General features: G+C 38.3%; 1 protein-coding gene and 1 pseudogene across 1 annotated transcript in view; one reads left to right on the forward strand and one right to left on the reverse strand.

Moving 5' to 3' along the window:
- Positions 1 to 9,038: 9,038 nt before the first annotated feature.
- LOC123834897 (primary cilium assembly protein FAM149B1-like) lies at positions 9,039 to 10,023 on the forward strand (annotated as a pseudogene).
- Positions 10,024 to 11,652: 1,629 nt separating this feature from the next.
- The window catches only part of ATG3 (autophagy related 3), a 36,358-nt gene continuing 32,224 nt past the window's right edge, over positions 11,653 to 15,786 (reverse strand). Inside the window, exon 12 of the mRNA XM_064589989.1 lies at positions 11,653 to 15,643. Coding sequence (XP_064446059.1) covers positions 15,601 to 15,643 — 43 coding nt within the window. The 3' untranslated portion in view covers positions 11,653 to 15,600. The remainder of the gene's footprint in view (positions 15,644 to 15,786) is intronic.

A 15,786-nucleotide genomic window follows, 5' to 3' on the forward strand; every position in this document is an offset into this window, starting at 1 on the left:
TCCAAATTCATTCTATGAGGCCAGCATTACTCTGATACCAAAACCAGATAAAGACACTGCAAGAAAAGAGGACTACCGGCCAGTATCTCTGCTGAACAAACATGCAAAAATCCTCGACAAAATATTAGCAAACGGAATCCAACAATACATTTAAAAAAATCATTCACCATGATCAATTGGGATTTATTCCCGGGATGCAAGAGTGGTTCAATATTTGCAAATCAATGTGACACATCACATCAATAAGAGAAAGGATAAGCACTATATGATCATTCCAATAGATGCAGAAAAAGCATTTGACAAAGTACAACATCCATTCATGATAAAAACCCTCAACAATGTAGGTTTAGAGGGAACATACCTCAACATAATAAAGGCCATCTGTGAAAAACCCATAGCTACCATCATACTCAATGGTGAAAAACTGAGAGCTGTTCCCCTAAAGTCAGGAACAAGACAAGGATGTCCACTCTCATCACTTTTATTCAATACAGTACTGCAAGCCCTACCCACAGCAATCAGACAAGAAAAAGAAATAAAACTCATCCAAATTGGATGAGGAAGAAGTAAAACTTTCACTCTTTGACCTGATACTATACTTAGGAAACCCTAAAGACTCCACCAAAAAACTACTAGAACTGATAAATGAATTCAATAAGGTCTCAGGATACAAAATCGATGTACAGAAATCCATTGCATTTTATATACTAATAATGAAGCAGCAGAAAGAAATTAAGAAAGCAATCCCATTTCCAATTGCACCAAAAATAATAAAATACCTAGGAATAAACTTAACCAAGGAGGTGAAAGATCTGTACTCTGAAAACTATAAAACCAAGGAGGTGAAAGATCTGTACTCTGAAAACTATAAAACATTGATGAAAGAAATTACAATGTTCCATGTTCATAGCTTGGAAGAACAAATATTGTTAGAAGTGTCCATACTACTTAATATTACTTAATGTAATCCCTATCAAAATACCAACAGCATTTTTGGTTTAGAACAAACAATCCTAAAATTTGTATGGAATCACAAAAGATCCTGAATAGCCAAAGCAGTCTTGAAAGAGAAAAACAAAGATGTAGGTATCATGATTCCATTTCACATTATATTATAAAGCTGTAGTAATCAAAACAGTATGGTACTGGCACAAAAATAAACATAAATCAATAGAACAAAATAGAAAATCCAGGAATAAACCTGCAATTATATGGTCAATTAATCTTTGACAAAGAAGACAAGAACATGCAATGGGAAAAAGACAGTCTCCTCAGCAAATGGTGTTGGGAAAACTGGCCAGCAATATGTAAAAGAATGAAACTGGACTTTCTTACACCATACACGAAAATAAACTCAAAATGGATTAAGGACCTAAATATGAGACCTAAAATGATAAAAATCCTAGAAGATAGCACAGGCAGTAATTTCCCTGACATTGGCCATAACAACTTTTTTCTAGATATGTCTCCAGAGGCAATGGAAACAAAAGCAAAAATAAACTATTGGGACTGCATCAAAATAAAAAGCTTCTGCACAGCAAAGAAAACAATCAACAAAACTAAAAGACAACCTACTGAATGGCAGAAGATATTTGTAAATGATACATCTGATAAAGGGTTAGTATATAAAACATATAAAGAACTGATATAATGTTAACACCAAAAAACCCAGACATTTCTCCAAAGAAGACAAACAAATGGCCAACAGACACATGAAAAGATGTTCAGCATTAATCACCATCGGGGAAATACAAATCAAGACCACGACGAGATACCATCTCACACCTGTCAGAATGGCTAAAGGCAAAACCACAAGAAACAATAAGCATTGGTGAGGATGTGGAGAAAAAGGAATCCTTGTGCACTGCTGGTGGGAATGCAAACCATGCAGCAACTGTGGAAAACAGTATGGAGGTTCCTTAAAAATTTAAATTTAAATTCAGTTTAAAAATAGAACTACCATGTGATCTAATAATCACACTATTGGGTATTTACCCAAAGAATATGAGAACACTAATTTGAAAGGACATACACACCTCTATGTTTATTGTAGCATTATTTACAATAGCCAAATTATGGAAGCAGCCCAAGTATCCAACAAATGAATGCATAAAGAAGATGTGGTGTATATATATATGAATATGTGGCATATATATATATATATATATATATATATATATATATATATATATATGAATATTATTCGGCCATGAATGAAATCTTGCCATTTGCAACAACCTGGATGGATCTAGAGAGTATAATACTAAGCAAAATAAGTCAGTCAGAGAAAGACAAATACCATATGGTTTCACTCATGTGTGGAATTTAAGAAAGAAAAGAAACAAAAGGAAAAAAAGAAACAAACCAAAACCAGACTCTTAATTACAGAGAACAAACTGATGGTTACCAGAGAGGAGGTGGGTAGGGGGAATGGGTGAAATAGGTGAAGGACATTTAGAGCACACTTACCATGATGAACACTGAGTAATGTATAGAATTGTTGAATCATTATACTGCACATCTGAAACTAATATAACACTGTATGTTAGCTACACTGGAATTAAAATAAAATTAAAAAATTAAAATAAAAAAACCCCAAAACAACAAAAAAAGATTTAATATGGGATTAATATAAATCCTTCATGAAGAAAAAACAAAGCAAGAGAAGAAATACTTAAAAACATAAAGAGTTTTCCTGAAATGGACAAAATATTGTCATCTAAGACTATTATGTGTGTAATATAGGATAAAGTAAATATGTATTTATAGGATAATCTAATTCTACCAATTCCTATGTCTCTGGGAATCATGAGTCTCCATGAAAGAAGGGAGATACAGATGTAATGTGGAGGTCAAAGACTCTGTAGCATTCCTAAATTTTGGATGGACGTATTAAATATTTTATCCTAAAGTATGTATGTGTGTGTATATATATATATATATATATATATATATATATGTATGTATGTGTATATATATATATATAAAAGCACAGAGCTAGGAGATAGTTGGATAGGAAAAAAAAAAAAGGAAAGAAAGGAGGGTGGGGAGAGGAAAAAAAGACAGAAGGGAGAGAAGGAAGGAGGGAGATCTTTCCAAGCTCTATCCACCCAATAAGCCTAAAAACTGTGACCAACCCTGTAGCAATGAGCATCTCTACTACCGGAATTGTGGTCTTGACATACAATTTCCCAATTAAAAACAAAACAAAGCAAACAAAAACAACAACGCAAAAACAGGGCCTGTTGGAGAAACAGTTAATTCAGGGTCTGGAACAGGAAATGTACAAAATAAATCTAGAACATCTTGTCAGAAAAAGAGCAAGGAAGCTATGAAAGATTACTAGGTTATATCAGAAAGATCTGGAGCAAACTTGAAGAGGCTCCTAATGGCCAACAGTGGGACAATTGAGCATTTAAATAGATAACTGCAATTTATTAAAATCTCTCAAGCGTGAGGAAAGAAGTGAGCAGGGAGAGAATAGAAAGCAGGGCACCCATTCTAGCAAGACAAAGAGAGAAAACTTCATATCAATTTGAGGGTTTAGTTTTCTACAGTGGATCAAGCATAACGATACTGAATCATGACTGTGTTTGCAAACATGATTCTAGGACAATCTATTACTCAGGAAAGATCAGAACATCCATGAGCCTGCTGAAGGCTTTACCCAGTCAGGGCAGGCTTATTGCTACTAAATAAAGTTTGAAGGAATGGAAGGAATGATGAAGGATAAAAATAAAGTGAAGTTTTGATTATAATCCATGTGACTTGTTTATTCAACGTACCAGTTACATGCATAAAATTGAACCCTGCTCCCATGGAGTGGATAATCTAGGAAAGATGTTACATGTACACAAATAACTATAATGTAAAATGGTAAGAAATTAAGTGCCACAATGGAGACACAATCAAAATTCTATAGTTCGGTAGACAGAAATATCACGTCTGACAATGGTGAGAGAGAAGAGTAAGATCTGAGCTGGTCTTTAAAGAATGAGTGGCATGTGGTGGGCAGAGATGAGAGATCATGCTAGCCTGAGAAATAGCTGGAACAGAAATGCAGTATAGGAAAGTACAGGGACTGTCTTAAATCACAATAGGAAATTCCAGTTGTCTGGAGAGGAACGTATGTGATGGAGGAGTGAGAGACAAGCCTGGGCAGATAGATTGGGACCAAGCAACTGGACAGGCCTTCATCATCAGTGTGAAGCTTTGGAATTTTTCTTATTAAGAGAGAGCCACTGAAAGTTTTGCAAGTGGGATAAAGTTCTACCAACTAAAGAGCATTTTAGGGTACATGAAAGATATTCAAAGAAAGAGAATGCAGAAGCAGAGAGACCAGTGAGGAGGCCATCGCAGTCATTGAAGAACTGAGCTGCCATGGTGGCAGTGGGGATGAAAGGAAGGAGGTGCCAGAAATATTTTGAATGAAAACTCAAAATAGATTTTGGATAAATGATTAGCTAAGGAGTTGAGAAACTTGAAGCAGGTAAGGATAACTGAATCTACGTAATTGGAGAGAACTATGATTGGAGAAGAGAGAATTTTGTGCTTCCTAAACTTGAAGTATGTTGACTGGGAAGAGCAGGACAATTGAAATGAGAAACTGGAAACAGTGAGGGGCTGGGCAGGAAACAGTTTTGCGAGACAGGCTCATAATGCAACTCGGGGGTGGGGGGATAAATGAGAGTTCAAGGGGTGTGCAGAGGAAGAAAAGAAGGGAATCGAAGACAGGCCCTTGGGAGAGGCTGACATCTGGCGAGGGCAAGAGGAATCAACGGAGGGTAGGGCAGGGACCTGGTGCAAACTCTCTGGCATATGCCAGCGTCTCCCAGGGCTTAGGCCGCCCCACAGTATAGATTATATCAACCTACCCTTTCCACCAGACCACCAGACACTACTTGAGAGATGGCACACTGCACAGCAGTGCTTCACAACCTGTGATGAAAGACAAGTTTTTTCTTTCCGATTTGTTGGAACCAATACTTCTGTAAAATCAGTATGAGTCAATCACGAAAAAAACAAATGATCAAGAGCTTGGATGTTTTGGCAATGTCAGCCTGCTGTGAAATTTTCTGAAAGCTTACTTTCAATTTCTGTACTTAGATTGTGGTAAGTATAAACACCAATATATCCAAGGAGTGCTAAGAGGAACTGACACAAAGACAGGATGCTATTTCCAGTTCTGTTATTAGCACTGTGACTATATGCAAGCCTCTTAACTTCTCTGGGCTTATATTCCCTTGTTTGTAAAGTAAGATGATTACATTTGCCCCACAAAGTCTAGATTGTATGTGTTTAAATGTTAGTTGACACTGAAATGGCCTAAATTATCATTCTGCCCATACTCACTTTTCATGCCTAAGTGAGAAAGAACTATTTTCTATTCCTGGGAGCCTCCCCCACTCCTTATGTTTTGAAGTGTATTACTGTGTTTTGAGGCTGGAAGGCTGGTCAGGAAGAAGGACTTCAAGGAGCCAGATTTTCTGCAAAACTATTCTGAGCTAATCTGTAGTTGTTTCTAATCATGCCACATCAAAACCTACAGGAAATCTAAAACAAAAACCGTAATCTGAACCACAGGCCCAGTTTACGTAACAGGATCCATGATTCACCAGCTCAGGATTCCAGGCTACAGTGTGTGCACTTCCACATGCCCCAGTCAACTTGAGATGGTCAGTGGCGTTTACCATATATCCTGTTCATCTTATATGCTAATGCCAAACATAGTGCCAGGCATACAGTAGACGCCCAACAACTCTTTCCCAAGTAAATGAATGAATGTGAATGCCTCACATCTTTCAAAAGCCTTCCACACCCCAGGCTGACACTAACTTTTTCTTTATTCAGTGTCCCCCAGCATTTATTCTGTGAAGAAATTACCTGTTTCCTGCATTTGCTAAAGGAATTGTGATTCACATCTCTAAAAAATGCCTATTTGGACTGAACTGTGTCCCTCTTCCTTCTCCAAATTCGTATATTAAAGCCCTAACTCCCAATGTGACTGTATTTGAAGATAGGACCTATAGGGGTTTTTTTACTAAAGGGTAAGAAAAGTAATAACAATGAGGCCTTAATCTGATAGGACTGGCACCCTTAAAAGAAGAGGAAGACATTTCTCAATCTCTCTCTCTCTCACTTTCCCTGCACACCACAGAGGAAAGGCCATATGAAGATATAGCGAGAAGACAGCTATCTGTAAACCAATAAAAGACTCCTCATGAAACAGAACTTGTCAGTATCTTGATCATGAACTGCAAGAAACTAAATTTTGTTGCTTAAGCCATCCAGTCTGTGATGTTTTGTTATGGCAGCCCAAGCAGACTAATACAATGCCCTTCCCTGATTTCTCTCATGTATGCATCAGATGATGGAATGAAACTAGGTCAGTAACAGCAAGAAAACAGGAATATTCACAAATACATGAAAATTAAACAACTCTTGAACTATTGAGTCAAAAAGGAAATCAGAAGAAAATTTAAAAACATCTCAAGACAGACAAAAATGAAAACAAAACATAGCAAAACCTATGGGATGCAGGAAAAGCAGTAATAAGAAGGACATTTATAGTAATAAATGACTGGATTAAAAAAGAAGGAATATCACAAATAGATAATAACTTTACACCTCAAAGAACTAGAAAAAGAATAAACTAGGCTCAACATTGGCAGAAGGAAGGCAAAATGAAGGTCAGAGAAGGAAAAAAAATGAAATAGACACTAGAAAGACAATTATAAAGATCAATGAAACCAAGAGGATAAACAAAATAGAAAAATCTTTAGCTACACTAAGAAAAAAACAGGGAAGACTCAAAATCACAAATGAAAGGAAATGTTACAACTCATAACACAGAAATACTAAGGATCATAGGAAACTACTATGAACAATTATGTGTCAACAAATTAGATAAACTAGAAAAAATGAATAAACCCCTGGAAACATATAATTTACCAAGACTGAATCATGAAGAAATAGAAAATGTGAACAGACCAACAATGAATAAGGAAATTGAATCAGTAACCAAATATCTCCTAATAAAGAAAAGTTCAGGAACTATCTGGTTTCACTGGTAAATTCTATTAAACATTTGAAGAATTAATACCAATTCTTCTCACATTCTTCCAAAAAATAAAAAAAAAGAGGGAACACTTCCAAACTCATTTTCCAAGACCAACAATATCCTGATATCAAAGCCAAACAAGGACACTAGAAGAAAATTACAAGTCAGTATCTCTGATGACCATAAATCCAAAAATCCTCAATAAAATATTAACAAGCCAAATTTAATAGTACATTAAAGGAATCATACATCATGATCAAGTGAGATTTATTCTTGAATGGTTCAACAAATGCCAATCAACAAATATGTTACAACCCATTAACAAAATGAAAGATAAAAATAATATGAACACCCCAATGTATGAAGAAAAAGTATTGGACGAATTCAACATCCTTTTATGATAAAAACTCTCAACAAATTGGGTGTAGATGGACTGCATCTCAACATAATAAAGGCCATCTATGACAAACCCACAGCTAACATCATACTCAATGGTGAAAAGCTGAAAGTTTTTCCTCTAAGAGCAGGAACAAGTCAAGAATCCCCACTCACGCCACTTCTATTCAACATAGTAGTGGAAGTCCTGGCCAAAGTAATTAGGCAAGAAAAAGAAAAAAGGCATGGAAATAGTAAAGGAAGAAGTAAAATTTCCTCTGTCTGAAGATATAATATTATATATAGAAAACCCTAGACTCTGCCAGAAAACTGTTAGACTAATAAAGAAATTTAGTAAAGTTTCTGGATACAAAATTAATATACAAAAATTAGTTGTGCTTCTATACACTAACAGTGTACTATCCGAAACAGAAATTAATAAAACAATCCCACTCATAATAGCATCAAAACCAATAAAGTATTTAGGAATAAATTTAACCAAGGGGATAAAAGATCTGTACCCACAAAAACTATAAAATATTGATGAAAGAAATTGGAGATGACACTAATAAATGGAAAGATATTCTATGTTTATGGATTGAAAGAATACTGTTAAAATGTCCAGACTACCAAAAGCAATCCATATTTTCAATGCAATCCCTATCAAAATTCCAATGGTATTTTTCACAGAAATAGAAAAAACAATCCTGAAATTCATATGGAAGTACAAAAACACCTTGAATAGCCAAAGCATCTTGAGCAAGAACAAAACTAGAGACATCACATTGCCTGCTTTCAACTGTATTGTAAAACTATAGTAATCAAAATAGTATAGTATTGGCATAAAATCAAATACACAGACCAATGGAATAGAATCAAGAGCCCAGAAATAAAACCATACACACATGGTCAATTAATTTTCAACAAACGTGTCAAGAATAAACAATGTGGAAAGGAGAGTTGCTTCAAGAAATGATATGGGGGGAGGGGGTTGCCTGGGTGGCTCAGTGATTAGGTGTCTGCTTTCAGCTCAGGTCATGATCCCAGGGTCTGGGATCGAGCCCCATGTCGGGCTCCCCACTCAGCGAGGAGTTTGCTTCTCCCTCTGTCCCTGGCCCTGCTTGTGCTCTCTTGCTCTCTCTCTCTCTCTCTCTCTCTCCCTCCCTCTCTCTCAAATAAATAAATAAAATCTTAAAAATAAATAAATGATATTGGGGAAACTGGATATACACACGCAAAAGAATGAAATTGGACGCCCCCCACCTTATACCATACACAAAAGTCAACTAAAATATATTAAAGACTTGTACATAAGACCTGAAACCATTAAGCTCCTAGAGGAACACATAGTAGGTAATGTCCTTGACACTGGTCTGGCAATGATTTTTTGGATTTGACACCAAAAGCTAATGCAACAAAAGCAAAAATAAACAAGTGGGATTACATCAAACTAAAAAGCTTCTGGACCCAGGGAGTGTTGGCGGTCCGGAGTCTAGGTGACAGGGCGTGACGGGCCCGGAAGATGGTGGGAGGGGGCCGGGCAGGAGCCGGCGGGAGGGCCAGGCCTGGAGGCCCCGACACTGGCATGTCCACCCCTCCACGACAGAAGAGGAATAGGAGGATGATCTCCAGATACACTTGGAAGGCGGTGCCACAAAGCTTGGAGCTGAAAGGAATAACAAAACATGCTATCAATCACCATCCTCTTCCAGGGCAGCTGGATGAAATTTCTTCTACCAATGACAGCCATGAAAAAGACACAAGTTCCCAAAGTGAGTCTGTCATCACACAGGCATCACCTTTCACATCAGCTGACACTGGGAATTCAAGATCTGCTTTTCCAAGCTATACAGGCACAGGGATCTCTACAGAAGGTAGCTCGGACTTCTCCTGGGCCTATAGTGAACTTGATCAAAATGCCACTGATCGCAATCACATCAATGTTCACAGCCATTGATGAGCTCTTGTATGAGCAGAAGTTGAGTGTGCATACTAAGAGCCTACAAGAAGAGTGCCAACAATGGACATGTAGCTTTCCTCACTTCAGGATTTTGGGTAGGCAGATAATCACTCCAAGTGAAAGTTATGGGCTGTATCCTAGATCCCCTTCTGTTGTTTCAGCTTCATATGAGGCAACACTTTCTTAAGAAAGAGATTCTACTGTATTTGGTATTAGGAGAAATAAGTTACATTTTTCATCTTCTTATGCTCATAAAGCATCTTCCATTGCCAAATCCCCTAGCTTGTATTCTATGGAAAGAGAAAAGAAAGGCTGTGTAATCTTCTCTGAAGGAATAATAGAGGAATACCTAGCATTCGGCCACACTGATATGGAAGAGGGATTTCAGGGAAAGAAATTACAAGCAGCTCCAGAGAAACAGAAATTAGGGTACCCTCCCATTGCTCCATTTTACTGCATGAAAGAGGATGTCCTTGCTCACATGTTTGACGACATGTGGAGCAAGGTTCTGAGCTGTATGGAGCAGCTGACACGTTGTCATTGGGAGGGATTGGCTTCTGGTAAGGATCTTTGTGAAAACAGTATAAAAAAAATAATTGTTTATGATTTCCAAAGCCTAACTAACTAGTTTATCAGATTATATGCTTCATTAGTGTAAAAGATTCATATTTGTATTTCCCACAGACACTAACAGATATTCAGAAATTTTGAGAATGAGTGGATGAGTAACAAGGCCTATTCTATGATGACTAGACTGTGTTTTCTTTGAATATAATTATTTGTGAGAAAAAACATGTACAAGTGGCAAATACCTTTTAAAAACTGCTTTACTTAAGAATAATTGATATACAATAAACCATTCATATTTAAAGTGTATAATTTGGTAAATTCACCTATGTATACAAACATGAAACCACGAAACATTCAATATAATGAACATATCCATCACCCCCAGAAGTTCATGCCTTTGTAATCCTTCCCTTCTGCCCATGCCTGATCCACCATCTCCAAGTGACAACAAATGTTCTGTCACTATAGTTTAGTTTTTATTTTGTAGAGTTTCATATAAATGGAATCATGGTATTTACTTTTTGTCCGCTTCCTTCATTCAGCATGATCATTTTGAGATTCATCCATGTAATTGTGTCAGCAATTTATTCCTAGTAAGTATTCCATTGTTTCATAATTTATCCATTTACCTTTTCATGGACATTTGGATTGTTTTCACTTTGGCACTATTACATGTAAAGCTGGTCTGCACGTTACTGTATTAAGAGTTTTTTGGGGTTAGGGCGCCTGGGTGGCTCAGTCGTTAAGCGTCTGCCTTCGGCTCAGGTCATGATCCCGGGGTCCTGGGATCGAGCCCCGCATCGGGCTCCCTGCTCCGCGGGAAGCCTGCTTCTCCCTCTCCCACTCCCCCTGCTTGTGTTCCCTCTCTCGCTGTGTCTCTCTCTGTCAAATAAATAAATAAAATCTAAAAAAATAAAATAAAATAAAAAAATAAAAAGCTTCTGTACAGCAAAGGAAACCATCAACAAAAGTTAAAGGCAACCTGTGAAGTAGGAGAAAATATTTACAAACCATATATCCAATAAGGGGTTAATATCCAAATTATATAAGGAACCCCTATAATTCAATAGCAAAGCCCCCCACCCCCATATCCCAATTAAAAAAAAGGGCAAAGGAAGGGGAAGATCGGGCCTTCCTCGGGCAGAGCAGTCCCACTGGGCCTGCTGTAATGGCTACTCCAAACCTCTCCATGTCTTCTCGGTTTTCCACCGGGCTTCACAAAGTCCAGGCGGCTGCAGCGCTGCCCCATATCGTCTCGCTCTACACGCGCTTGGGCTGGAGCGTTATGGTCCCAGCTCGCTGACACCCTCCACCCGAGGCCCCCACTCCCACCCCCCACTTGAAAAGCGACTCCCCCGGCCTGGGCTAGCGACACAGGCAAGAGTGGCTGTGTCTGACCTAGGCAGCAGACAAGAAGGGTTCAAAAAGAGCCCTGTCCTTCCCCGTGGCCTTTATAAAGCGCTGTGCACTCCGGACATGTCACTGTGCTGCTTGCAACATGGCCCGTGATGCCCTTTGGGGTCTGCCCCACCGTCCTGTCCCTCCCGAGCCTGCCCTGCTCCAGCTTCCAGAGAGCCCTCTGGCCCGTGGGGTGCCCAGGTCCCCCGTCTCAGACCTGCTCTTCCCTCGTGCCTCCCCACCCTGCCCATCTCCAGGCCCCTCAAGAAGAAAACAAAAAACAAAAAACAAACAAAGACATTTTTTTTTCAAATAAGACCTCCAAGTGGCTAGCAGGTACATGAAAAGATGCTCAACATCACTAATCATTAGGGAAATGCAAATCAAAACCATAATAAAATATCATCTTACATCTGTTACACAGTTATTATCAAAAAGAGATAACAAATGTTGATGAGGATGTGGAGATAAGGGACCTTGTGCACTGTTGGTAGGAATGTAAACTGATACAGGTACTACAGAAAACAGCATGGAGGTTCCTCAAGAAATCAAAAACAGAACTACGATATGATCCATATATCTCATTTCTGGGTATATTCTAAAGGAAACAAAATCATTATCTCAAGAAGATGTCTGTACTCTCATGGTCATTGCAGCATTATTTATGATAGCCAAGGTATTGAAACAACCTGTCCTTTGACGGATGAGCGGATGAAGAAAATGTAAGACACACACACACACAATATTATTCCGCCTTCAAAAAGAAGGAAATCTTGTCATTTGGAACAACATGGATGACTCTGGAGGGCACTTCACCAAGTGAAATAAGCCAGATAGAAGACAAATAACACACATTATCACTTATATGTAGAATCTTTAAAAAAAAAAATCAAACTCCTAGAATGAGAGTAGATTGGTGGTTGCCAGGGGGTGGGGCAAATAGGGAGAGGTTGGTGAATAGGTGTATTAACTTTCAGTTATAAGATGAATAATGTATCAATATCTAATGTATGGTGACTATAGTTGTTAATACTTTATTGTATAATTGAAATTTAGGTAAGAGAGTAGATTTTAAATGTTTTCATCACCTCCCACAAAGGGAAATATGTGAGGCGATGGATGTGTTGTGAGAATCCATTAACCATTTATTTATATATCAAATCATCACTTTGTATACATTTTTTAAAAAGATTTTATTTATTTAATAAGAGAGTGCGAGCAAGCACATGAGCAAGGGGAGGGGCAGAGGGAGAGGAGAGAATCCCAAGCAGATTGCTGTGAGCACAGAGCCAGATGCAGCCTGCTCCCACAATCCAGAGATAGTGACCTGAGCCGAAATCAAGAGTTGAACACTCAACTGACTAAGCCACCCAGGCGCCTCCACTTTGTATGCTTTAAATACATCATTTGATCAATTATACCTTGATAAGACAAAAACAATTTTAGTCCATTTCCCTCATTTTAATATGAAGGACAAGAGAGGTGTTAGGAGATTGAAACTGCAAATAATTACAAAAACAAAATCTAAATATTTGTAAACCACATGGTTGATAAGGGGTTAATAACCAAAATAAACTGGGTGTATCACTGTTCTTCAGTAAATGGAGGGATGAGAATCTCACATATTGGAGGTTCACCAACATCATCCATTTCCTTCCTCCATTACAACAAAAAATATCAGGAGAGGGAGAAGTGATTTTCAGTAACTGGCATCTCCAGTATGCTTAAGTACTTAAATCTTGTGCTATTCTACTGCCCTCTGCCGGATGTATGTGATACTTGTCACCTCAAAACTAGTTCTAGAGTGGTAGCAATAGTGATCATTATCATCATACTAGCAGCAGCATTAAAGGTCAAGCACTGTGCTAAGTGCTTTACATGTACTATCTTATTCAATCCCCTTAATAACTCTATGGCTAGAAAATGCAATTCTTATAGGTGAGGAACCTGGAGGTTTAAAGGCAAGCAAACCGACTAAGTTTACACAACTAAAGTAAGGGAACTGGGAATTAAATACTAACTCTAGAGCCCAGTTCTTAGCTATCTCCTGTTTACTAAACTCCCTGTTCAACTGTACTGGAGATAAATCTGGAAAGGTTTTATCATTTGAGACCTGCTGATTCACTGATTAATAATGGAATCAAGAAAACGACTTTTATTCTAAAAAGCCCAAATAAGTATCTTCTAATTTTTCCCTCTCAAGCCCTAAAATTATTCAAAAAGGAAGAGTTTACTCAATTAAGAGGAGGACAAAGTGTTTCTTAGGGCTTCTCAAAGTGTGATCCATGAATCTCCTGCATTAGAATCATGTGAGTTGCTGGTTCAATGTGCAGAATCCCAGGCACCAGGATGCATTGTGGAGGTAGAGAGGACAGGACCTGTTACTGAGACATGATATGTGTTACTAATGTAGGGGTTGACAGAAAGAGGAAGCAAAGATGATTCCTAGGGTTTTTCGCTTAGCAACTGGATTGGTAGTAATGACATTAACTGAGATAGAAGATCGGAAGAAGATAATGGGTTTTTATTGTCAGCAGCTCAGTTGTGGTAGTTGGGTGTTTGGTAGTGGATATAGAACTGGGAGTTTTGGTTTAGACATGTTTGTAATGTCTAACAGGTAGCCAAATAAAAATGGAAAACAGAAACTGCAAAAGGAGTAACAGACCCATTTTTTTTATTCAGAACTGTATTTAAGATCCATGTTGTGTCATGTTTATCTAATTGCTGTATAGCATCTTGTAACCCAACAATGAAAATGGCCAGATCGCTTCCAACTCCTGTTACCACAAACAATATAGCAAAGGCATCCTCCCAACTGTTCCCTATAAAATAATAATAATATATAGATTGGTCCTTGCCCTCAGTTCTTGACACCGGGATCCTAAAACTCTTAGAAATTCCTAAAAAGAACACTAAGAGCATCTTTTGTTCTACTGAGGTGATTCTGGGTGGGTTCTTGGTTGGCTGCTGGTCACCAGAAATACCAAGCCATGATTAGAAGTTTGGGATTTTCTTCTTTTTATTTTGTTAGGTTATGTTAATCACCATACATTACATCATTAGTTTTTGATGTAGTGTTCCACGATTCATTGTTTGCGTATAACACCCAGTGCTCCATTCAATACGTGCCCTCTTTAATACCCATCACCAGGCTAACCCATCCTCCCACACCCCTCCCCTCTAGAACCCTGAGTTTGTTTCTCAAGGGTCCATAGTCTCTCATGGTTTTTCAATACCGCACCTCATCCTCCAGAGAAGGGAGAGGGACTAGAAATAGAGTAGATTGATCATGCGTATGTGAGCAAGTGTTCACAAAATCTCAGTAGTAAAGGGTTCAGAGAGCTTCGAGTCAGCCGAACACATTCACACTGGGTGAGACACCCCAACTCCACAAAGACAAAAGCTCCTGTGCTCAGGACCCTCCCAGACCTTGCCCTATGTATCTCTTCATCTGGCTGTTCATCTGTATCCTTTATCATATCCTTTAATAAACCAGTAAACATAAGTGTTTCTCTGAGTTCTGTGAACCCTTCTAGCAAGTTAATCGAATCTGAGGAGGATATCGTGGGAACGCTTAATTTTGTAACCAAATCAGATGTAAGTTGTAACCTGGGGACCTATCACTTGCTATTGGGATTTGAAGTAGGGTGGGCACAGTTTTGTGCGACTGAGCCCTTAACCTGTGGGTCTGATACTATCTCCAGGCAGTGAGAATGAAGTTAAATTGCAGGACACCCAACTGGTGTCACAGAAAACTGCTTGGTGTGGGGAAAAACCTTTACACATTTGGTAACTAGAAGTAAAGTATTCTACATGAGAAACAGGTAGAAAACTGAGTTTGTCTAATACATCCCTATAAGGTCTTCTGCATCCACTCCTTTGATTATACTCAGGAGTGAGACATTCTTAATTTGATGAAGTACTACCAGATTCTTTCCTAAAATGGCTGTATCAGTCTACACTCCAGCAGTGCACAGGGTTGGTTCCAGCATCTTCGCATGTCTTTGAATGCCTGTCATTATCCAACCAAATGTTTGCCAACTAAACAGATATAAAGAAGCATCTTGTTTTAAAATCTCTCTGGTAAGTTTATCTTAATACTCCTTAGCTTTTGGGGTTTTTCTTCCATAAATTGCCTATTCAAACATATTTTATCTTTTTAAAAGAAATTAGAATTCCTGGCTGTGGACTTAGTGAATCTATAAGATGGCCCACAATGATCCTTGCCTCATGGCATTCACGTCTTTGGGTAGTTTCCTTCCACGCTGGATAGGGCAGATCTGTGTAACCAATTGGGTATTAAGGAAATTATGGTGTGTAAATTCTGAGGTCATAAATGATATTGTGGTTTCCACTTTATTCTCTTAGATGACTTGAGCTCTGGGAGAAGCCTGCTGTCATGTCCTGAGGACACTGAAAGAAC

The sequence above is a fragment of the Mirounga angustirostris genome, unplaced genomic scaffold (genome assembly GCF_029215605.1).
Source record: "Mirounga angustirostris isolate CCGP_5_RB_7025 unplaced genomic scaffold, mMirAng1.0.hap1 SCAF_1, whole genome shotgun sequence".
Classification (NCBI taxonomy): Eukaryota; Metazoa; Chordata; class Mammalia; order Carnivora; family Phocidae; genus Mirounga; species Mirounga angustirostris.